This window comes from Vulpes lagopus, chromosome 1 (genome assembly GCF_018345385.1).
Source record: "Vulpes lagopus strain Blue_001 chromosome 1, ASM1834538v1, whole genome shotgun sequence".
NCBI classification, from domain to species: Eukaryota; Metazoa; Chordata; class Mammalia; order Carnivora; family Canidae; genus Vulpes; species Vulpes lagopus.
The window spans coordinates 168,992,087-169,017,465 of NC_054824.1; the positions used below are offsets into that span (position 1 = coordinate 168,992,087).

At 38.1% G+C, this 25,379-nt stretch overlaps 1 protein-coding gene across 2 annotated transcripts in view; it reads right to left on the reverse strand.

Moving 5' to 3' along the window:
* RGL1 (ral guanine nucleotide dissociation stimulator like 1) overlaps positions 1 to 25,379 on the reverse strand; it is a 261,146-nt gene that overhangs the window by 62,218 nt on the left and 173,549 nt on the right. For both annotated transcript variants that reach the window (XM_041755483.1, XM_041755490.1), the window contains 2 exons: positions 24,896 to 25,104; positions 1,264 to 1,341 (listed from right to left, as the gene is read on the reverse strand). In XM_041755483.1, the coding sequence (XP_041611417.1) occupies positions 1,264 to 1,341; positions 24,896 to 25,104 (287 nt within the window). The remainder of the gene's footprint in view (positions 1 to 1,263; positions 1,342 to 24,895; positions 25,105 to 25,379) is intronic.

Consider the following 25,379-nt stretch of genomic DNA (forward strand, 5'->3'; position numbering starts at 1 on the left):
CTGCTCCTCCTCACCAGTCTTTCTTATCTCATAAAAACAAGGTTCTATTCTATCAATTATTCACACTGTGACCCTTGCAGGTATCCGAACCTCTTCTTTTTCTCTCATATGCCCCATCCGCTTCATCAGTTCAACCTGCCAGCAATACCTTCAAGATCTCTGCAGAAGCTCTTCCCACTACAAGTTACTTCTACATTCACTACTACTACTATCACTACTAATAACACTACCACTGCCACTATTACCACCACCACCACCGTCTCTTCCTCCTCCTACTACTACTACCACCACTACCTACTACTACTACTACTACTTACCACCAGCACTATCACCACCACCACCTATTACTACTACTACTTACCATCAGCACTACCACCACCATCACCTACTACTACTACTACTACCACCACCATTACTACCACTACTGCCACCACCACTCCTCTTCCTCCTCCTCCTCAAGTCCATGCTACCAGCATCCCCCACCTGGATCCTTGTGAGGGTCCTAACCAGACTCCTTGTTGCTACTCTTGCTCCATCCAACTGCCAGTGTCTATTTTCCATGTAGAGCTAGAGCAAATAATGAAATATAAACCAGGCCACAACACCACTCTCCTCAAAACCTTCTAAAAGCTTCTTATCTTTCCTAGAATATAATATAACATCCTGCCCAAGGCCTTCAAGTCCCCATGTGATCTGGGACCCCCACTGCTTTACACATCTCATCCCCTAGCACTTGTCACTTCATGCACTCTGCTCTAGTCCCACTCAGCTGCCTACTGTTTCTCCAGCCCTGTTCCTGCCTCACAACTTTGTCTCTATTTCCCCTGCTCAGATCTTCAATAAGCCCAGCCTGTACCCCATTCAGGACTCTGTGCCAGTGTCATCAGATCAGAAAGCCCATTCTTGGTACCCTATGTGAATCAAAGTCTCCATCAGGATCTAGGATCTAGCCCCCTTGGCCTACTTCATTCTTTTTTGTGTGTGGATTCTTTGTCTCTCTGCTCAAATACAAACGTCCTAAGAGCTGAGATTTACTTATTTTGTTCACAGCTGTTTCCTTTAGCATAGGGCCTGGCACATGGTAGGGGCCTGATATATTTTTAGTGGATGAATAAAGGACCACCACTGGATAGTCAAAAAATAATTCAGTGGTAGGAAAAATGACAACATTAGAAAGGAATTTTTAAAAACTCTTAAATTACATTCTTTTGGGATAATAAGTCTTCGCTAAGAGCTTGTAATGCATAGAAAAGACACACTTACTTCCTGATCACCGTCTTAGACTCCGATGAACTCGGGCTTCCATCTTCTTCACAGTTTGGGCTTGTCAGGTTTCCATACCTTTACAGATAATAACAAACAAAAAAACCCAGTCAGTGGTGGGGGGACGCAACTCTATTCTATCTCAAATGAGATAACAGTTCCACCATTTGGGAGTAATTGAGGAAAGAAATATTTATGAAATAACATCAAAAACTGATATTGTGTGATATTTGCTTAATGGGTATATGTAGAGTCTAGACAAAAAACTGACTTCACAATGAATCACACCACTTAAAACTTTCTCTTAATATTTGATATTTCTTTGAAATCCTTTAGATGAAATTAGGCTTTTCCTCTTAGCAGGAAGATCTGGTATTACATGGCTCAAAGACGGTACATCCATCATGGACTGGAGCACCCAACCCTACACTCCTGCCTCTCTGCTCTATCTACTGAAGTTAACATGGCTCTGCTTGCGTAGCTTTCACACTTGAGCTAAAATAAGCACACAATGACGACTCCATGCTGTATTATGAGTCTGGTCTCCTTGAGGGTAAGTCCTGTTGGAGAAGGGTCGTGGAAGTAATTCTGGACACTCAAGGAATAGCTGAGACAAAGACTGATGAACAGGATTTTCATGCAACGAGGAGAGCAGCTGTGGGGACATGGAGGCTGGCAACTGGGGAAGGGGACACAGGGGGATGATTTTTTAGAAACAATAGGTGCTTACATTTTTAAAATGTGTCTCATTAAAAAACTCAAAATTTACTAAATAATTAATTGGCCCCTAATTACAGTTGGCTGTTCTTCCAACCCCATATGTAAGCAAGCCTATTTCATACAAATATGTCGCATTTTGTTTGGTTGCAAGTATACACTTTAAATTCTCGAGGAGGACTCTTTTTATGAACTTATAATGAATGCCCTGACAAATTTTTGCAGTTTTTATTCCCCTGAATGAAGAATCCAGAGATTCCTTGGTATCTCACAAGCTGGTACTCTGTCCCAAAGTTCTGATCATAGAAATTCTATAATTGGTGGGTTTACATTTTTAAAAGGAACACTTTTGTCTTCTACTAATGGGATTAAAGGCCCCAGTACCCTTATGTTCCTTGTTCCTAGGATTTACAAATCCTTTTAGAAATAAAAGCCCACCATCTGGTTTGACTGAATGCCAGCCCATCTGGTCTCCCTATCACCCTATCCCAGTAGGTTCCAGGCTGCCCCCTGAGGCATCAGCCCCCCTCCCATCCACCAGCTCCTCTCCGGAGCTCATCAGCCTTATGGACTTCTTGGCCTCTTAAACCTATTTTCCACGGGCCTCCACCCTCCCTATTCCTTTTCATTCTGCCTGCACCTGTTGTTTAGAGGGCTTCCAGAGCCACCCTTTGCTTTTCCGGAGATAAGACCTTAGATTAAGATTTTCAGCCTCATGTGAGTAAGGCAGGAATGGGAAATGAGATTTCTCCTAAACAAACAGATTTTTTGGCTTTCTCCTTGGCCACCATCATAGTGAACCATGTATTCACCTTCACTCACAACAGGCTTTGTGGTTTATGTAAGTAGGAAAGATTAGGGTGAGTGTAGTGAAGAGTGGGGCTCTGGGGAATCACTGTACCTTCCACCTATCTGACTAGAGAGATCCATAATCTCTTCTCCTGCCAACCCCCAGTGACTAAACGTGGGACTTAATCTTTTTGTTTTTGTCATAGTCCATGTTAGTTCATTAATTCTCTCTGGTTATCCAGGAAATACTGCACCTTATATCTTCCAGCTGGAAGCGACAAGAGATGGAAAGGGAAAAATGTGTTCCTGATACTTCTCCTTTTTGAGATGTTTGTACTAAAAATTTCCTGGTCTTCCTCTTCCTTGCCTTCATGTTAGCTCCTCATACTCTGCTGCTCTTTCTCCACATTCTTCAGACTCAGAGCTGAGCTGCTGGTTGTGATGACTTGAGCACCTATCACAGGTCTCCTCTGAGAACGGGATGCCACAGGTGCAGTCAGACACTGTGGAAATGGACTAAGCAACTTATGCTGGTGAATGAGGTTCACTCTCATTAATTAACCTGGTACTGTCTGTTTGGAACGTGTGCTCAGAAGACCCCAGGGGATATTTCACTCAGCCGCTGGAGTGTCTACAAATTCATAATCGGGACCAGAATGACTGCTTGACGATACTTTGGAGACCAGTGAGGACCATCAGGAAGAAGGCAGGGCACATGTGGCAGTATGCACAGTCCAGGTGCTCAGGCTGTCCTCCAGCCAATCCACCAAGAAATCATTAGGGCTCTGCCTTTGTGACATATCCTGAATCTTAACACTCCTCATCACTTCCACCCTGGCTCAGACTACCACTACCTTTAGTCTAGATCAATGCAACAGCCACTTAATCAGTCTCCCGCCTTCAGCTCAGCTGCCACAGAGATCCTGAACGATGTAAATCCCACCATGTCACTGCTCAGCTCAGAACCCTCCTCTAGCTCCTGTTTCAATTCCAAAGAAATACCAAAGTCATACCTTCCTCATGCAGCCCTAAAGAACTTGCTCTCATGTCTCTGACCATGTCTCCTATGCCCACTCACTCTCCCTCAGCCTCACTGGCTTCCCTGATGTTCCACCCACATCTGGGCATCCTCCTGGCTCAGAATCAGTGTGCTCCTCTTCCCACCCCTGTGCCACCAGCACCTCCCTCATCTCCTGTGGGTCTCTGCTTAAATGTCACTTTATCAGTGAGGCTTACCCTAGTCACCCTATGTAAGACCAACATTCATGGCACTGCTTTATTTTCCTCCACAGCCTTTAGCACCTTCTCACATATGGTGTGATTTAGTTACCGTGTTCACTATATTAGAACACAAACTCAATGAGAAAAAGATTTCTCTTTTGCTCACTACTCGTTAGTGCTTCAAATGGTGCTGCGCACCCAGTAGGCATGCTGACGGCTACTTGGTTGGGGGCAAATGAGGTCTGGTGGGGTTCTCTAAGCAGATATGAAAACAGACTTCTCAACTATTAGGCTTAGATTTGTCACTGCAAGGGCATCATTTGGCTTTCTTGCTTATACAAGTGTCATAACCTATCCGTGCCTTCATTCCTAAATGCCTAAGATCATTAAAAAAAAGCTTTAGGATAGCTAAGATTGAATCTAAAACTGAAATGCAAAAAAAAAATATAAAGTTTTAAGATCTTAAATCTGAGCTCTTGAAGGTATAAGCAGTATTAAAAGACAAAAAAACACAATGTATATATAGTTTTACAAAGGAGACATTCAGAGTGAGATAAAATTAAAGAGTCTGTAACCCTCTGGAATTTCATGGGGAGGGGATGATTACTTGCCCCCGCACATTTCTAATCATTAAAGAGAATTAACGCCTTATAGAAAAGAAACTAGACCAGCACTGGAATCAAGAACTCTTTAATGTTCAAGCTAGGTCATTTGAGAGTTAGTTTTACTAGATTAAGAGCATTTCTTTGATGTTTCCTGGACCCTCTCATAGCTTCCCATCAAAAACCAAAGTCAAGTTCAATTCATTTACTCTAGGGGAGTAAATAAAAGGGGTGTGTGTGTGTGTGTGTGTGTGTTTAATTAATGGCAGTAGAATAGCTACAGACCAATCTGTCAACAATGTCACCTCCAATTTCTGCAAAGTCTCCCCAGGATTTAAGATCAAAGCTTCAATCTCTTAAGAAGGCTTGCCAATGAGAAACCAGCCTTCTTTAAATGGTAACTCATAAAACTTAAATTAAAATACAAATTGTCAGAATGACTTTTGACATGGTTTTTCCCCCTCTATCACAAGGCAAAAGAAAGATTTACAGATGCCTCTTAAGCACAGTCTTAAGCAATTATTTACTGAGGTCTAAAAATTACTAGAAAAAGCAAAATAAAACCATAATGTTTAACTGGTTGCTGATATTTAAACAGGAAACAGTTATTTCCAGAGGGGACAGATATTATTGTTTGGAGCCTATCTGGGTAAATGAAATGTTTAATATGTGTCTGAAGGGAGGACAGAAGTATTTGTGGTTCAAAGAAATCCTAAGATAAAGTTGTCCTCAGGGACACTCTCTCTGGTTGGGGGAGACTTTCGAACTTTTACTCCCCAATGGAAAAGGCTCAGTAACACCAGACCAGGATGGGGAAAATCCTGAGAAGCTTTTCAGCCTCCACTTGATTCCACCACGTGACTCAATAACAAGAACAGAAAATAATTACTGAGTGTGCACCACACACCGGGTACTGCGCTAAGCACTTCATATGGATGGTTTCATTTAAATCTCACAATGATCCTATGAGATATTATTATCACTCGTATTTCACAAATGAGAAAATGAGGCTCCAAGAGCTGAGGTAATTTGCCCTTGAAGACACAGCTAATAAATGGAGCAGAGATTTGAACCCTGACAGACTCTAGAACACAGTCTGAGTCGCTATCAGATCATACAAGCTCAAGTTATCTTATTAATTTTGTCTCCAATGCACTAGATTATAACTTCTTTGAGGTCGGAAACCTTATGTTTTTCATTCATTTGCTCAATCTGTCATCTTTTTAGTCATTTAGTCCTCAACCAAGGAATATTTGTTAAGGTTTACATTCAGGTACTATTCTTGGCATTGGGGATACAGCTGTGAACAAACCAAAGGCCCTGTTTTCATGGAGCGTACATTGAAGTGGGGGGAGGTAAACAATAAAATGATAATTAGCGCATGTATACCAAGTCAGAGAGTGAAAAGTACAATGGAGAGAAACAAAGCAGATAGGGTTGATCACACTTGGTAAGAGGGTCCGAGGTAGCTACCTCACACAAGATATTCAGACAAGATGATCAAGAACACCAGTGAATAAGGAGCAATGAAGTAAAGGGGAGAGAATGGGCTGAGGCATGGAGGTGACAGAGACAGATCATCAGATCATGAGGGCCTGAGAGGCCATGGTGAGGACTCTGGATTCATTCTCTCATCTTGCTCACTGCTATATCCCCTGAGCCAGCAATGAAGCCTGTTCTTTGCATACACTTAGTAAACATTTGTTAAATTAATGAACTGATATCATCTCCTGCTGGAAAGAAAGGAAAGGAGTAGGGGAGGAAGGTATAGAGAGAAAGCCACTTACTGGGGATGGATGAATAACCAGAGAGGAAGAAGGAGAGGGAAGCGAGACCTCACATGAAGCTGCTGACTCTGGGGCCTCTTGGAGTCTCTGTTCCTCTAATAAACCCCAGCCCATGAACACCCAAGGCGGTTTTCTTTAACTGACCCATGGGAACACAGGTCAGGTAGGAGGAAAACGTTCAGAAGCTGACCTTGACTCAGGAGAATGATACGGGTGAAAGAGCCAGCAGATGTCTGGAACACCAACGAAGCTTTGAAGACTGTGGACTGTATTCACAGATCAGTAAGAGGGTTGTTTTTAATCACTCTAAATAATATCCTTCACGGCAGGCACTCTCCACCCAAGTCTGACCTCAGAACTGGGTCATCGCCACCAAGCCTACTTTGGAAAGGTCTTCTTACCACCATGGAGCTTGTTATTTAAGGAGAAGACAAAGGTCAAAGACTCTTTGTTCTCTTGCAAGGTGCCAGCAATACTGAGCACAGAACCCAGCAATGTGCTTTCCACTCATAAGATCTGGTTCTCTAGGCACTTTTACTATGGTTACAAAAAGACCCGGAATGAGCTACTGTCCTCTCCTCTAGGTCTTTGTGTGAAGGGCCCCGCATCTTCGATGCCCTGCAATGCTCCACATTATCTCCATCGTAGTCCCAGACAGTCAAGGCAACATTAGCAACAAAGAGTACCTAGTATTTCTGTTGCACTTCACAGTTACAAAATGCCTCACAGTTATAAAATTTTCCTTGAGAATAATACCTTCACCCCTGGCCCCAATCCAAAACTGTCTGAAGAGGAGACCAAAAGGACAAAGAGTTTATAATCCCTGTTCTTCCAGGGAATGAAAATCAAGACATCCCTCTTGCTATAACTTGCTTCCATCCAAATTTAAAATTATTCCTTACGTGTGATGGGTCTCCCACCCTTGCTGTAAGATTTCTTCTTTTTTCCATTCCAAGTCCTTGTCATCCATTTCTCCCTTTTGGTCCATTATCCACCACTACAGCTTGGTGGCTCATCAGTATCTCCTCCTTCCAATTCTAGTGCATAGCAACTGTAAACAATCAACTGCAAATACATTTTGCTAGCATGCTACCATAGCTGTGGCCACAATGAAGGACAACGGAAGAAATGGGGTGTGTCTGGGGTGGCGAGAGGGCAATGCTCGGACAACCACAGAGTCTGTTAAGGGGATCAAGATTTGCCTTAGGTTTAAAATGAACTAATACATTACTAACAAATCAGTGTAAGCTTGTGGCTCAGTTTTTTTTCCCCAACCACAAAAAGGTGCTACTGCAGAGCTCATCAAGAACCTCAGGAAATACGTTATGTAAAACCTCATATAATGAATATGAAGGTAGGGCTGTGGCATCCCATCATTTTTAGGATCACTCTTCTTCCCTGTGCTACAAGACCTCAATATAGCATCAATTCACATATCATTCTTAAGGGCTAAGTTCTCTCCTGTGCACACACATACATGTACATGTGTTCACACACATACACACACAGGTAAAAAAAAAAAAACAGGGAAATGTGAAATAAGAGAAAAGTGATAAGAAAAACAAAATTAACTAAAAAAAAAAAGCCCTTTTTAAAGATTCAGGCACGTCTTTTAAACCATTAAATTTACTTGAAGGATATCAATGAATTTAAGTTCCAGAACCATAGATATCTGGCCCATAATGATATAAGGTAGAAGCCATGCCCCACTCCTCTGACTCATAATGGCCCACCCACATGTTGTGTCCCATCACCCATACTGGGAAGCCTATGCCTGAAGGGTTCTTAGATGAACTTGCGGAAGTCTGGGAACCCCTAAAACAGTTTGCAAATTTGATGATGTTTTTTTTTTTTCTATATGGCTGATCCATAGTTTTCTAGCGAATTCCTAAAGAGGCTAGTGATCAATCCCTCCCACTAACTGCTAGAAAATGGTCAAGACCACTTCTTTAGATTGTCAAAGCTGAACTGAAAACTGGAATATATTCCAGTTATTCTTCAGGATATATGTACCTTGCCTTTCAGGGTTTTTTTGTCAGTTTTATTTTGTGGGTTCCAAACAAATGCACATTTAAAAACAAACAAACAAATGCTGCCGAGCAATTTGGTATTCTTTTCTACAAAATAAGGATAACTGCATGTCTTCTCTTCCTTTGCCAAGCGAAATTTTTTTTAAAAAGGAGAAAGAAAGAAGAAAGAAAGAAAGAAAGAAAGAAAGAAAGAAAGAAAGAAAGAAAGAAAGAAAGAAAGAAAAAGAAAAGCTACTTCATAGAAACATTTTTTTTTTATCTCATCTCAAGAAAAGAAAGCTAGGCTGGCTATGACCTGAGGTGAAGTCTTTTGACAGCATCCTTTCAGGGTCTACTTCACAGAACCATTACTACCAGCCCATTAAGCTAGGGTTCTACGGTCACCACATGTTCCCACAGAGAATTCCCACAGTGCTGCTGGGTGAAAGTTGGGTCCATTTGGCAAAAAGAAATAAGGATTTGCCAAAGACAACCAACCGAGGAAGGAAGGGAACTTATTTCCATTTTCCCTCAAGTGATTATGGGTTGAGTGTAATTCTAAAACAGTACCAAATGATTTTTTTCTGGTTAACCTAAAGCAATAGCATAGTCACAGAGAGAAAAGAGTAACAGTGTTTGTCTTGTTGAGGCTAAACCCTATCCGTTGTTTCCTTCCATGCTTCCCAGGACCAAGTGAGCCATGGCTGACCAGGGCATGAGGTCCCATACAGAACAAAGATGAGGGTGAATGAACACCTGATCTTCAGCTTCCTTGAGTAGCCTATGAGCATTAGATTTTTGGAGTCAATCTCTCTGACAAGGATTCCCTGTTTTTAACAAATTGTGTTTTTAACAACTTCTCCAATAGACCAAAAATTTTATTTTATTTTATTTTTATTTTTTTTATTGTATTAGTTTTCTATTTCGGCCACAACAAATTACTACAAATTTGTGGCTTAAGCAACACGAGTTTATTATTTTATAGTTGCATAGGTCAGAAGTCCAACACTTCTCAGCAGGACTGTGTTCCTTTCAAGAGCCTCTAGGAGATAACTCATTTAATTGCCTTTTCTAACTTCTAGAGGTTGCCCATTTCATTGACTCATTGTCCCCTTCTTCCATCTTCAAAGCCAGCAACATAACATCTCTCTGATCCTGTCCATCCTCACATCTTTTTTTCTGATTCTCTTTTTTGCCTCCACCTTTCACTTTTAAGGACCCTTGTGATTATTGGACCCACTCAGATAATCCAAGATAATCTCCTTATTTTAAGATCGGCTAATTAGCAACCTTAATTCTGCTTTGCCCGGAACCCAACATATTCATATTCCATGGATTAATACTGGACATTCTTGGGGTGGGGCATTATCCTGTCATGGTTGATTATGTAAGTTATTATAAATATTATATCTTTTATCATTTCATGAGCTAAACTGTTTTTCTTCACCTGATAAAGCATGAACCAGCAAGAACATGCTACCTTTCATTAAGGACATGCCTCATAGAAGTTTTCAATGCTCTTTTCAATGTTAGAAGCGCTGATACTAAAAGATGCTCATAGCCCTTGTTATAATCCTCTTCTATCAGCAAATATTTTTATCTTGTAGTCACAGGAAATAAAATATGAGTTCAATTTATCTTTCATCAAATTGCCTTTCTTTTCTAAACCTATAACATCTATGCTATCCAAGGGTTTTCTTGCCTGTGGAGTCATCAACACTCAAACCTAGAGAAAATCTATTTAAATTCATCTGATATGACACAAATATTAGAAATGGCTTTCATTTTCTAAGAAATTCTCACCCTAGGAGGATATCCAGTATGTCTGTGTTTTAAGCTGGAAAAGGAAACAAAAGAATGTTAGGATTTCCTGAAAGCTTTCCCACTATAAGACTGGGATGAGCATCCTGGAGCCAACTGACCAATAAATCTCAACTTTTTCATGGATACTAGGACAAAAGACTCAATAGGTAAACCACTCTATTTGTTTCAACTTAATGTTGCAATGAGTTGGAGAGGGGAGTTACTAAAATAAATGAAGAAAATGGCACAGCATTATTTTGACAAACTTTCCCATGTAAGTGATTAGAAGTTAGATATAAATAACTTTCAGAAGAAGCCGAAGCATAATAAAAATCATGTTATCAGTTTAATGGTAACATTTAACATAAGTGTTATTGCTGTAAGAGACCAGCAACTGGAATTGACTTCTAGTTACCATTGTGAGATGCAATGAGGCCCTAGTCTAAGTAGGTTAGATCTGCTAGTATCTGCTCCCAAAAGCTCTTTGCTCATAACTCTCTGTCCTTGGACCTGAAAGAGCAGAGGGAAGATATTAGAAACTTTGCCTCCCACCAAAAGAGAAGGAAGAAATGGAACCTCATGAGCATTACATACAAACACAAATCTAAGAATACTGGGCAAGTGGATAGTTCTATTCCAGAACTAAATTTTAAAATTATTTTAAAATGAAGTTTAACATCTCAAAAAATCTCAAAATGCTGACCCAACTTCTCATGCTAAGAAAGTATCTAAGAGCTGAATGTATCTGTGTTATGAGCTTTTGAAAGAATGTTCATTCACTATAACCACCTCACAGCTACCAGAGGCAAAAAGTATTTTTCTTAATATTGTACATTTGCTTGAGAAAATGAGAAGAAGGGCATCTGGGTGGCTCAGTGATTGAGCGTCTGCCTTTGGCTCAGTTCGTGATCCCAGGATCCTGGGATCCCAGGATCCTGGGATCAAGTCCCACATCAGACTCCCCACAGGGAGCCTGCCCCTCTCCCTATGTCTCTGCCTCTCTCTCTCTCTCTCTCTCTCTCTCTGTCTGATGAATAAATAAATAAAATTTTTTAAAAAAGAAAAGAAAATGAGAAGAAAATCACAAAGAGGTAGAAAATATTTTCCAAAGACATATATAATAAAGAACTATTATCCAAAATATACAAAAAACTCCTAAAATTCAACATTAAGAAATTGAACATGATTTAAAAATGGCTAAAAAAGAACTTCCAGTTTCCAGTCCAGTATGTAAGGAGGCTACAAGTAGCCACTCCATCCTAAAAACAAGTGAAAAGCTGACCAAACTGGAAAATGAACAACTATTCTTAGGTCCATGAGAAAAGGGAGGTGACAGGGCAAACCACAGCTTCTCATAACTGAAGAGATAGGCAGATACAAATAATCACAATTTATCAGAGCAGAAATTCCATGTAAACCAGTGCCAGGATAGGATAACCTGAACTGTAATTAATGAATTGTTGGAGACTCTTTGTGGATGAAACTAAGAGAGAGAAACTACAGGGGACCCAGACAAAGATGTACTGCCATGCTTTTGAGTTTTACCTTCAGGAGCTTGACCAGATTCCCATAGTAAATACCAGATAAAAGTCTCCTGGACAGAGGTGTCTGGATTTTTCAGTCGTTCAGTCAGTTAACCATATGCCTTTGGCTCCAGTCATGATCTCAGGGTCCTGGGATCGAGTCCTGTGTTGGGCTCCCTGCTCAGTGGGGAGTCTGCTTCTCCCCTTGCCTGTTTTCCTTTGCCCCTCTCCTCCACTGTGCTCTCTCTCCCTCTCTCAAGTAAATAAATGAAATCTGTTTTTTTAAAAAAGTTTCCTGGTACTTTATCAAGGGAAGGTAAAAAGGAACCATCTTAAAATACACCAGACTCCTCTATTCTTCTCAAGAACACCTGCTCTTAGGACAAACTATTTTACCAGAGCCTAGCCTACCCAGAGGAAGGAAAATGTCCCGCTCTAGCCTCTTCTGGCCTTCCACATAGGGGAAGGGAAATATCCATCTCCCCTAGGATCCCCTAGCCATCCTTTCACTAAAAGAGAGTGGGGAGAAAAAGCAACTAAGAAGCACTGGTGAAGTTCACAGTCCAGGGACACAGGCTCACCATTAGACTGAAACCTAATCATAGGACTAGAGAAAGCTTCCCTTCTCCTCATATTTCAAGTACATTATGAAAGACCAATTTCCTTTTACTGGGTACATCATACCCACCTTTCATCAAAATGTTACAAGGCATGCTAAAAGGCAAAAACAAAAAACAAACACATTTTGGAGAGACTGAACAAGCATCAGAACCAGAGTCAGATATAGCAAGAATGGCAGAAATATCAGATTAGGAATTTTTTAAGACTATGATTAACTTGCTAAGGAATTGAAAGGAAAAAGTAGACAATATACATGGATAGATAATATAAGCAGAGAAATGGAAATAAAGAATAAGAGAGAAATGCTAGAAATCAAAAACATTATAACAGAAATGAAGAATGTGGGTGCCTGAGTGGCTCAGTTAGTTAAGCATCTGCCTTCAGCTCAGGTCATGATCCCAGGATTGAACCCGGAGTTGGGCTCCCTGCTCAGTGAGAAGCCTGCCTTTCCCTCTCCATGTGCCCTTCGCCCTTCGCTTATGTTCTCTCACTCTCTCTAATAAATAAATAAGTTTTTAAAAAAAGAAATGAAGAATTCCTTTTATGGACCCATTGGTATATGGGCATGGCTGAAGAAAGAATGTCTACATGTAAGAATATGAAAATAGAATCTCCTAAAACAGAAAAGTAAACAAACACACACAAACACACAAAAACAAATTTTAAAATCCCCCCCAAAAAGAACAGAATATCAAACTCTATGAGACAATTACAAAGAGTATAACTTACGTATAATGGGAATACAAGAAGAGGAAACAGAAAAAATATTTGAAGGAATAATGAATAAGAATTTCCTCAAATTAAGGTCTGACACAAAACCACAAATTCAAGAAACTCAAAGAACACCAAGAAAGAGAAATGCCCAAAATACTACACATAGGCATACCATGTTCAAACTTCAGAAAGTTTTCAAAGAAAAAATCTTGAAAAAAGTCACAGCAAACAAAACAAAACAAAAACACTTTACCTATAAAGAGTTATATCCAAGTTCTTCTTAGAAGCTATGCAAGTAAGAAGAGAGTGAAGTGAAATATTTAAGAGGTTGAGACAAAACCCCACCAAACCTAGAATTCTGTACCCTTTCAAACTATCCTTCAAAAGTGAAGGAGAAATAAAGACTTTCTCAAGTGAAAAAAAAAAAAAATCAAGGGCATTTTTAGCCAGTAGATCTGCCTTGCAAGAAACACTAAAACAAGTTCCTCAGAGAAAAGAAATATGATATAGGTCAGAAATTCGTATCTACAGGGGTGCTCAGGTAGCTCAGTGGGTTAAGTGTCTGCCTTTAGCTCACATCATGATCTCAGGGTCCTGGGATCAAGTCTCACATTGGACTTCCTGCCTGAGTCTCCCTCTCTCTCTCTGCCTCTGCCTGCCCTCCTGCCCTCCTTTAATATCTTTAAAAACAGAAATTCATATCTATATAAAACTCACACAAGAATAAACAATTTGAATAGATCTGTATTTATTAAAGAAATTAAATCAATAATCAGTAACCTTCCAAAATAGAAAGCACCAGGTCCAGATGGTATCCTGGTAAATTCTACCAAACATTTAAGGAAGAAACTATACTGATTCTTTACAAAACCTTCCAGAAGATATGATCAGAGGTAGTATTTTCTAACTCATTCTATAAGGCAAGTATTAACCTAATACCAAAACCAGACAAAGACATTATAAAAAAAAAACTACAGACCAATATGTCTCATGGATATAGATGTAAAAATTCTCAAAAAAAAAAAAAAACAAATTGAATCCAACAATATAAACAAAGAATTACACACCATAACCAAGTTGGATTTATTCCAAGCATACAAAACTGGTTCAACATTTGAAAATCAGTTAAGGTAATCCATAATATCAACAGTTAATGAAAAAAATCACATGATCATATTAATAGATACAGAAAAAGTATATAACAAAATCAAACACTCATTCCTGATAAAATTCTCAACAGACTAGGGATAGGGATAAATTTCAACTTGATAAATAACATCTACAAAAATCTACAGGTAGTATCATACTTACCAATGAGAAACTCAAAGCTTTCCCACTAACATCAGACATAAGGCAAGATGTCCCCTCTCACCACTGCTTTTAAGCATTGATCTAGAAATCCTAGCTAATACAAAAAGCAAAAACAAAAAACAAGAAAAGGAAATAAAAAGTATACAGTCTGGGAAGAACTGTGTTTGCAGATAACATGAGTATCTATGTGGAGATCTGAAAAAAATTGACCAAAAACTCTGGGAACTAATACATGATTATAATAAGATTGCAGAATACAAGGCTAACATACAAAAGTTAATTGCTTTCCATATACCAGTAATGAATAAGTAGAGTTTGAAATTAAAAACACATAAACCCTTCACATTAGCATCTCCCTCAAAATGAAATATTATACATAATTTATACATAAACCTAAAAAAATTTAAAAGATATATATGGGTTACACTATGAAACTCCTATGAAAGATACCAAAGAAGAACTAAATAGGGAAATATTCCAGGTTCATGGATTGGAAGACTCAATATTGTCAAAATGTTAGTTCTTCCCAAATTTATCTACAACGTCAATGCATTCTCAACCAAAATCCCAGCAAGTTATTTTGTGGATATTGATGAATGGATTTTAAAGTTTATTTGCAGAGGCAAAAGACTCAGAATAACCAACTCAATTTTGAAGAACAAAGTATAGGACTGATTCTACCTGACTTCAAGACTTACCATATAAATCTACAGTAATTAAGACTATATGGTATTGGTGAAAACAGACAAATAGATCAATAGAGAAGAACAGAGAATCAAGAAATAGATTCACATGAATACAGTCAACTGATCTTAGACAAAAGGGCAAAAGGAATAAAATGGAGAAAAGACAGTCTTTTCAACAAAGGATGAGTGATAGAACTGGATATTCACATGCAAAAAAAAGAGTCTCGTCACAGACCTTACTTACACCTTTCACAAAAATCAACTCAAAATGGATCACAGACCTAAATATAAAACACGAAACTAAAAAGCTTCTAGATGATAAGAGAAAACTTAGATGATCTTGGTTATAACAATGTCCTTTTATTTTTTTTTTTTAAGATTTTATTTGTAAGTAATCTCTATACCCAATGTGGGGCTCGAACTCACAATCCCTAGATCAAGAATTGCCTGCTCCACTGACTGAGACATCTGGGTGCCCTGACAATGTCTTTTTAGACACAACAGCCAAGGCACAAATCATGAAAGAAAATACTGATAAACTGGACTTAATTAAAATTAAAAACTTCTGCACTGCAAAAGACAATGTCAAGAAATGAGAAGACAAGCCACAGACTTAGAGAAAATATCTGCAAAACTCACATCTAATAAGGACTGTTATCCAAAATACACAAAGAACTCTTAAAACTCAGCAACAAGAAAATAAACAACACAATTTTAAAATGGGCAAAATACCTAAATAGACACCTTGCCAAAGAAGATACGCAGATGACAAAGTAAGCGCATGAAAGGATATTTAGCATGATATGTCATTATGGAACTGCAAATTTAAAACATGATGAGATAACATCAGACACCTATCAGAATGGCCATAATCCAAAACATGGACAATACCAAATGCTGGCAAGGATGTGAAGCAACAGGAACTCTTGTTGACTGCTAGTGGGAATGCATCCATTGTGGAAGACAGTTTAACAGTTTCTTCCAAAATTAAACACTCTTCCCATATGATTCAGCATTTCTGCTCTTTGGTATTTACCCAAAGGAGCTGAAAACTTAGGTCCACACAAAAACCTGTAGTGGACATTTAAAGCACTTTTATTTTATTATTTAATTGCCAAAACTTGGAAACAACAAGATTCCTTCAGTAGGTGAATAAACAAACTGTGGTACATTCAGACAATGGAATGTTATTTGACACTAAAAAGAAATGAGCTATTAAGATAGGGAGGAGCCAAAAAAAAAACAAAAGATAGGGAGGAGCATCAATTGCATGCTATTAAGTGCAAGAAGCCAATGTGAAAGGGTACATACTATATGTTCCCAACCATGTGACAGACATTCTGAAAGAAAGGAGAATTATGGAGGCAGTAAAAAGATCAATGATTGCCAGGGGCTGGATTGGGGAGAGCAGAGAGGATTTTTAGGACAGTGAAACTATTCTACATGATACTATAATGATGAATATATGTCATTGTACATTTGTTCAAATCCACTGAATGTACAATATTAAGTTGAACCTTAATTTAACTACAGACTTTGGGTGATAATGATGTGTCTATCAATGAATGTAACAAATGTACTACTCTAGTGAGGATGTTGATAGTGGGGGCATGTGTAGGGGCAGGAGGTATGTGAGAACTCCTGGTACTTTCCACAATTTTGCTCTGAACCTTAACTGTATATATATTTTAAGTCTCTTTTTTAAAAGTACATTGAGCCCACTGCCTTGACGGTAATGGTATTCTTCAGATTTATTTGACCCACTAGATGGAGGAGGATGCTGGGGAATATCCACAGTGTACCTTCTAATGCACATACTCATAATAGACATAAATAATATATAAACCATTATTTATTCGTTGTGAAGATAGCTCCTAAGCACCTACTGCCAGATACCATTCCTAAGGATACAGCTGTGAACAAGATAGGCATAGTCACTAAGTGGGGGAGATAGTCAAGAAATAAGCAAGATAAATTTTTAAAAAGTAATTTCCAGTGGTAGAAAGTACCATGAAGAAAGGAAAACTAATGGTAATTTCCTAAGCACTTAATTATTTGCCAGCCACTATACTAAGAACTTTATAACGGAATGCCTGGGTGGCTCAGTGGTTTAGTGCCTGCCTTTGGCCCAGGGCGTGATCCTGGAGTCCTGGGATCGAGTCCCATGTTGGGCTCCCTGCATGGAGCCTGCTTCTCCTTCTGCCTGTGTCTCTGCCTCTCTCTCTCTCTCTCTCTCTCTGTCTCTCATGAATAAATAAATAAAATCTTTTTCCTCCCTTCCCTAAATAAAATCTTAAAAAAAAAGAACTTTATATCTTCAAGTTTAAACCTCATAACTCTATAAATATTAGGATTATTTTTCATTCTCATGTTAAAGATATGAAAATTGAAGCTAGTAAGATAAAGTAATGGAAGCTAGTAAGATAAAGTAACTTGCCCAATGTTGTGGAGCAAGTAAGAAGTACAAAACTGGAATCAAATTCATTTTCTCACTGCTGAGCCATGCTCTAAACCATTACACTCTACGCCTCACACAAGAATCACATGACTAAAAGAAAGACAGGAAAACTGCTTTTCCCATAAATATCCTAAAACTCTGAAAGGAAATGGAAACATATTTGGCACTTCTGACAAAGTCTATGGAAATAAACTGTTTTCAAGTGTTATATTTTTTATTTTAATTCCAGTATAGTTAAAATACAGTGTTACATTAGTTTCACATGTACAATATAGTGATTCAACCCTTCCATACAATACCCAGTGCTCATCACAGGTGCACGCCTTCATCCCATGACCTATTTAACCCATCCCTCCAGCCCTACTCCTCTGGTAACCATGAGTTTGTTCTCTACAATTAAGTCTGTTTCTTGATTTGTCTTTCTCATTTTTTCCCTTTGTTTGTTCCTTAAATTTCACATATGAGTGAAATCATTTGGTGTTTGTCTTTCTCTGACTGACTTATTTTGTCAGGCTTTACATTTGATTGACTTTTCTCTGCGCTGTGGGGGGAACTGGCTTCATTCAGCAAGGTCAGCTTCATTCTTGCTGGTTATTGGTACAGCATATTTTACATATGAAGGTGTTACTACTCCGGGTGTCAAAGTATGGGCTTAAGATTACTGTCTCCATAGTGATCATATATTTGTTAAGTTTTCCCAAGCTTTCTCATTTACTATATCCTCTAAGAAGAGTCCTTTTTGGGAAGTAGCAGATTCAGGCCAGTGGATTTGCCCTGAGCACATCAAATAGAAACACTCTAGACACACAAACCCAATAGTAACTTTGATGGTCCATGACCTATTTAATCACCCTAAATCACTGGCCGACATGTAGTTTTGGTTGGGTAACATCCACCCCCTAAATTCTCTCTTGACTGTCTCTGTCATAGAATCTAGTTCTTATGTCCCAAGGATTGTACAAATTTTGATCATATACATTTGTTTGTATGATGATTTAATGTTACTGTCCCCCTGCTACCCATTAAGTATGAAGAGTACAAGAGTCATGACCAGTTTGCCCACTATTATATGCACAGCACATTGTACAGAGCAGTATGTGATATATATTAAACATCTGGTAACTATCATTTGAATAAATGAACAAATGGGAACACTGATGTCCATGTGAATTGCTCACAATTATATGAAGAGAGCAATGTAGTTTCCAAGGAAAATCAAGTGAGTATAGCTGAAGGGGATCCCCACATCACCCCCTCCCTTGAAATGGCATTAATAAATCATGGGAAGTGATATGGTATGCTTGGAAAGCGATTTCAACTCAGAAAGAGGTAGGTTTAATTCTAGCTCTGCCACTTTCTGATTCAATGTTTCTGAGCCTCAGTTTTCTTATCTGTAAACATGCAAGTAATATAATAATAAATAAACTGAGATAAAGTCTGTGAAAATGCAGCGCCAGAAAATACAGAAAGAAGAAACAAGTTCAAAGACCCACTGAATTAGTCTCCTCTCTGTGACCTAAAGCAAGCAAATTCAAGTCCGACTGGTCTTAAAGTATAGTGCTAATGGATGCCTTTAATCTTTATCCTCTCCAAAAGTCCTCCACTGGGAGAATTCACATGAAATGAAGGGGTATTTCAGATCTGCTCAGGTACAGATCTGAAATACCCCTTTCCAAACTGTGAACCAACTGCCAACATGGCGTAGCAAAAGTTTCTGGAGACACATTCACCCCTATACTGCTTGTCCTTGGCATTCTGATTACTTCTCATATGAAAGGATCAGAGAAAGAGAGAATGATCAGTAAATGGCCCAAGAGTAGCTAACATGACAGCTGTCTAAAGAAAAATCTAGGTATGCTGATCAACACTTCATGGTCCTCAGTGAGGATCACTAGTTGAGGGAGGTTTCCTCCTACAGCTGAGGTTGGGTATTTTCAGTGGGACCTATATGCTATTATTTTAATGGTATGGCGCAAGAATATATGTTTAAGTGGAATGTATGTTTGAAGTTACACAAAATAAAAATCTCAAAGCATTAAAACAAACAACTAAGCCACAATTCAAAACTTTCTCTTAGGTTAAAAGGAAGTCAATGAGCCCTAGAATTAACTAAGCCATGGTGACAAGCACAGAAAACAGGATTCCTGGTGAACTGCTGATAACCCCAAGCACGAGATAAAGCAAACATATGGAATTAGCCATAGATGACTTCAAAATCGCTGTCTATTGGTCAATCAGAAAGACTCATATTAGCAAAATGAAAAAACTACAAAAGATTTTTTTTCAAAGTACATAGAGTTCCATACGAGAAAAGCCACATGATTGGAAGTCTTAAGGAAAATCAAAGCTTGACTTCAAATAAGCTTTCCTCAAAAACAAAAAACAAATAAGCTTTCCTCTGGGGGTAAATAAAGACTGCAGCATCTGCCTTCAATCCATTCTTAACTGGTTAGGGATTAGCACATCCTATAATAACTTCTCAGTGTTGATTTCACAAAAGATAAGCAATCTACTATTAAGAAACCAAGAGAAATCATTAAAAAAAAAAAAAAGACATCAGAGACTCACAAACAACCTTACCGCAATTTACTGACAAGAAAATAGTATATCAAACTTATATTCAGAGAAGGTAAGTTTGTGCAATTTAATTGCTGACCTCCCAATTACAGACATTAAAACTCCCAACAACCAATTAAAAAACCCAGTGTTCCAAAGAATCTGAATTTTGGTTAAAATTAAACGAAGATTAACATCTGGTCACAAGATCTAAGTGAAAAGGAAATGGGAGAAAAAAACATTCATGTTGAAGTTTGTACATACATGGATAAATCCAAATTTCCACAGAGGAAGCAAAATAAATGAGATTTATTTCTCTGAATGTCTACAGAACATGATAGAATCTCTTTTTACACCATCTTAAGTGGTTGTCTATTTGTTTTATGACTGTAAGCCTTATCTTTTGCAGTAAAATATTAAGTTCTCAGGGTGAATCCAGGTTTTGCAGAGTAAATGGAATTTGAAGTGTCCTAAGAAAAAGAATACAAAGTTCTAAACACAAATTATGTAGAGGGTATTGCAAGTGAATGAGTCACCCTGGAGGTTAAGGACCAACAGCTTCACAGTACATTCACCACAAGGGTGAGAACCAACCAAGTCTTTCTGTTTCACCCTAATGGTGTCTTGCAGAATACTGGTGTTTTTAGGCATTCAGAGCTTGTTGATTCCACTCATTTCAGAGGCAAGCAAAGGATAGGACCACGAGGTGAAATTTAAGGCCACGCCATGGCCCATCCAAACAGGTCAAGATAAATCTTAACTCTCTTGTTCAGTTATACCTTAAACGATAGTTTGAACTAAATTGAATTTGAATTATGAATTCATCATTTGAACTTGAATTCATGTTGACTGTGTTATTTAATAACTGTCATCCAATTAAGCTTTGAAAAATCCAAAAATGGGTATCTCCTATAATAAAACAAAGAGAAGATTTTTAAAATCATCAAATAAAAGCTGGATGTATGTGAGTCACAGACTAAACATTCTAGTTCCTGTGTGTATGTCCACTATTTATGATGAACAGCTGGAACTCATGTGCACTCCTTACTGACTGTGGACATCTGTGGCCTATTATCAGTAGAGTTACCCTATAAGTAGAAGAGGTTGCCAATTCCAAAGAAAACTTGTAGGAATTTTTGATGTGTTGATTTATTTCCCCATACGGTTGGCCAAAAGTATACTGCATATACTGTGTCCTTTATATATACATGAAATAGCAAAGAGAAAATTCATATAATTCTCCAAGTTCTATTTATAGGTGTGAGATATTATACAATGAAAGAAATTATGTACTTATACAACAGGTTCATACTTCAAGCTTAACATTTTAACTGCTGCTGTGAAAAAAACAAAAACAAAAAACAGAACTTCCTATCTATGATAAAGTCCAGACTTATCATGCTCAGATTAATGTATGATAGAGGACAGAAAGAAATTTTGTGAATATGCCTGAATATAAATATATGAATAATCATCAGTCCAAATGATGTCACTCTACCTTACATCTGTGAGGAAAATACCTTAAGAAAAACCCACTTATCACTAACTTTAATCCCTTTAGAATAGAACTTCATTATTAAAGGCCTTACTTAAGACTGATAGCTATGACTGCATAAAAAATTGTTTTAAATGTCCTCATGAAAATATTAATAAACAACTTTTATTATTTTAAAATATTTATTTATTTATTTATTTATTTATTTATTTATTTATTTATTTGGGGGGGGAGAGCATCCAAGAGAGCTCAGGGGAGATGGGCAGAGGACAGAAAAACGTAAGCAGACTCTGAGAACCAGGAGTTCAACACCCAACTGACTGAGCCACCCAGATGACCTTTTAATAAACAACTTATAAAACCAAGGGGCAGAGGCACCTGGGTGGCTCAGTCGGTTAAGCGTCTGCCTTCAGCTCAGGTCATGATCTCAGGGTCCTGGGATCCAGACCTGCATTGGGTTCCCTGCTCAGTCGGGAGTCTGCTTTTCCCTCTCCCCAGCCCCCTCTTGTGCTCTCTCTTTCTCTCAAATAAAATCTTTTAAGATTTTATAACTAACTAAATAAAATAAAACAAAAAGGGACAAATTTCCAAGGGACAAATTAGGAAAGATATTTCCAACATATTATAGGCAAAAAACTAATTTCATAATATTTAAGAGTTATAATGAGATGATCAAAAATTAGATGACAATAGTCCAAAATAAAAGTAAGAAAAGGATATGAACAGACATAAATGAAAAACACAAATGCCCAGTGTTTTAAAGATGCCAAACTTAAATCACAAATCTAAGAAACACAAACTTAAAAACAATGAGCTTTCAATGGACAGATCATGACAGAGATCCATATTTGACAAGGATGTGGGGAAAGCGCAGGAACAGGGCTCTCATTCTTTGTGGACAGGAGTGTGGTTCATACATTTTTCTGGAGGGTGATTTACAAACAAACAAATGAAATGTGAAACCTTTCACATTTTAAAATGTTTACGTTTTTTTTTTTTTTTAAAGAGAGAGAGAATCTTTTTTTTTTTTTTTTTTTTAATTTTATGATAGTCACAGAGAGAGAGAGAGGCAGAGACACAGGCAGAGGGAGAAGCAGGCTCCATGCACCGGGAGCCCGATGTGGGATTCGATCCCGGGTCTCCAGGATCGTGCCCTGGGCCAAAGGCAGGTGCTAAACCGCTGCGCCCTTAAAATGTTTACGTATTTTGCCCCATCAATCATCCTTTGATAATATGATAATAAAATTATCCTATAGATAAAGAAATAGATGATAGAAATGTTATATATAATGAAATTATCCTATAGAACTCTCAAGGATATATATATTCAAAGACACTCTTTGCAGCATTGTTTAAAAATTTTGAAAACAAAAAACTAGAGAAAGTAACTGTCCATCCATAGAATAATCTATCCAATAAATACTATAAAGCCACTAAAAAAACATGGTAAATCCATCTCTATGTGATTTTCAAATAACAATGTCTTACATTTCTTGAGCTTTCAATATGCCAGCCACTGTTTTAAGCCTTTTGCCTATGTTAATTCTCTTAAGGAATAAAATGTCTCCAAGACAAGGGTGCCTGAATGGCTCAATCATTTAAGCCTCAGACTCTTGGTTTTGGCTCAGGCCATGATCTCAGGGTTATAAGATGGAGTCCTAGTGTAGGGATCCAGGCTCAGCAGGGAGTCTGCCTAAGATCCTCTCCCTCCACCCTGCCCCTCCCCTGACTCATTTTCTCTCATTCAAATAATAAATAAATCTTTTTTTAAAAGAAATCTTTAAGACAGATAAGTAAAAAAACAAAGTTGTGGAACAGCTTTTATATCATATAAAAATATATATAATTTTTTAACTATCATATATAAACAAACATATATTTACATAAATGTATTTATGTATGTGTGTATGTATATATGCCCAGGAAAATTGAGGAATACAAAAGGAATGATCTATAGTGATTACCTATGAGGAGTGGAACTTGAGGGAAAAGATATTTACTTTCTATAATTTTTTGAATTGAACTTTTCACTATATATATACACACACACACATATATAGTATATATATACATATACATACACATATATAGTGATTACTATATATATTAATATATAGTAGATTACTTCTTTTTTTAAAAAGATTTTATTTATTTATTTGAGAGAGACAGATAACAACAGAGAGCAGGAGCTGGGGGAGTAGCAGATGGAGAGGAAGAAGCAGACTCCCCACTGAGCAGGGAGCCTGACATGGGAGTCGATCCCAGGACCCTGAGATCATGACCTGAGCTGAAGGCAGATGCTTAACCAATGAGGCACTCAGGCGCCCCTATTACTTCTATTTTTAAAATGTTAATACATGTTATCTGCCTAATTAGATTATGGTTTGTTTAATTTTTTTCTACTTCTAGTTTTTTAAAAAAACTAATAAAAGATATTTGGGAAAACACAGAAATATGAGTAAACACGAATGTTTCTTTTTAGACTCTTCTATGAGCACATGAGCATATAATACTTTCAAAATTTTTAAAAACCTAGTTAGAAGTCAGCATTCAACTACTCCAACAAAAACATCCTATCTCATTTCCTTTCTTACGCAGGAAACCCCAGAATATAAGGATTTAGATGAGAACTCTCATGTCTCTAAAACAATTGTTTGACTGATGGCTTTCTTCCTCCCAATATTAAGTCAATTTAATAATTTATTAAAAGGTCAAGTTTAATTATAAATAAAGCAAAACTAAGGGAGAAAACAGAATTATCAATGTGTGACTTGTAATATATACTGCTCTGTTGTAGGTAACATGTAACCTAACAACTTAAACCAGGGATAATATTTATGTGCATATCCTTAAAGCAGTCAATGCACAGTGATTGTTAATATTATCGTCCTCATTATTGAAGCTACCATCCCTTAGCTTCTTCCTATAGGTCTAATAGTGAACTCCACACATCACATATATTAGCATATTTAATTGTCCCAGCAACCCAGTAAGAGTCCTGGTTACTGATGATTTACTAGAATAATATAAGATTATGAAAATATGGAGAAAATTTTAGGGTAGCAAACAGTAACTGAACTCTATACACAACAAAGTCTAGGTTTATAACATGTACTCCTAAATATTTTATAGATTTTTTATAAGGGATTTCTACCAGAAATAAACCATAAAATCACTCCTGAAGAGCCCTTGTACCCCAGTTCCCTAAGTTGTTCCAATTAATCCTTTCTCACACATCCCACTCGGCATACCATGTGCACGTGAATCCAAAATCATGCCTTCCCTCTGCAAAAAGCCTTTCTAGGCTTCTATCATCTCTCAAACTCTGTTAGGTTCTTACCTGTCCAGCAGCAGTTCTAGCACTTCTTTAGTAGAGGCAAAGCCTCTGTACGTTGACAGGAAGATGCTGATATAGGTAAAGTCATTGTCCCCAAAAGCCGTCAGCAGGTTCTCCACAAGCTTCTCCAAGGTGCCAGCTTTTATGGTCCTGATCTTACAGGTTTCATATTGACTGACCGTATGTCCCGGAGGCAGCTGGTCCCCTTCAACCTGTACAATAAATCCATGGTTATGATCAGGCGAAATGACTCCCCAGCATAAAACTGCAAATGCTCAAGTAGACTTACACACAGCCGGTCATGTTTTCCCCCCTCTGCTTTCATGTCCCTACAAGCCATGTGAGGCAATTCTCTCCTGTGAGTGGAACAGTGAGGTGATGGTGGTGTGTGTGTGTGTTGCTTTTTACTTCATCATGGTTACACTTGTTTCTATGCAAGTCCCTGGTTACCAGCCTAAATAGGCCATGGATGCTTTCTGCAACCCTA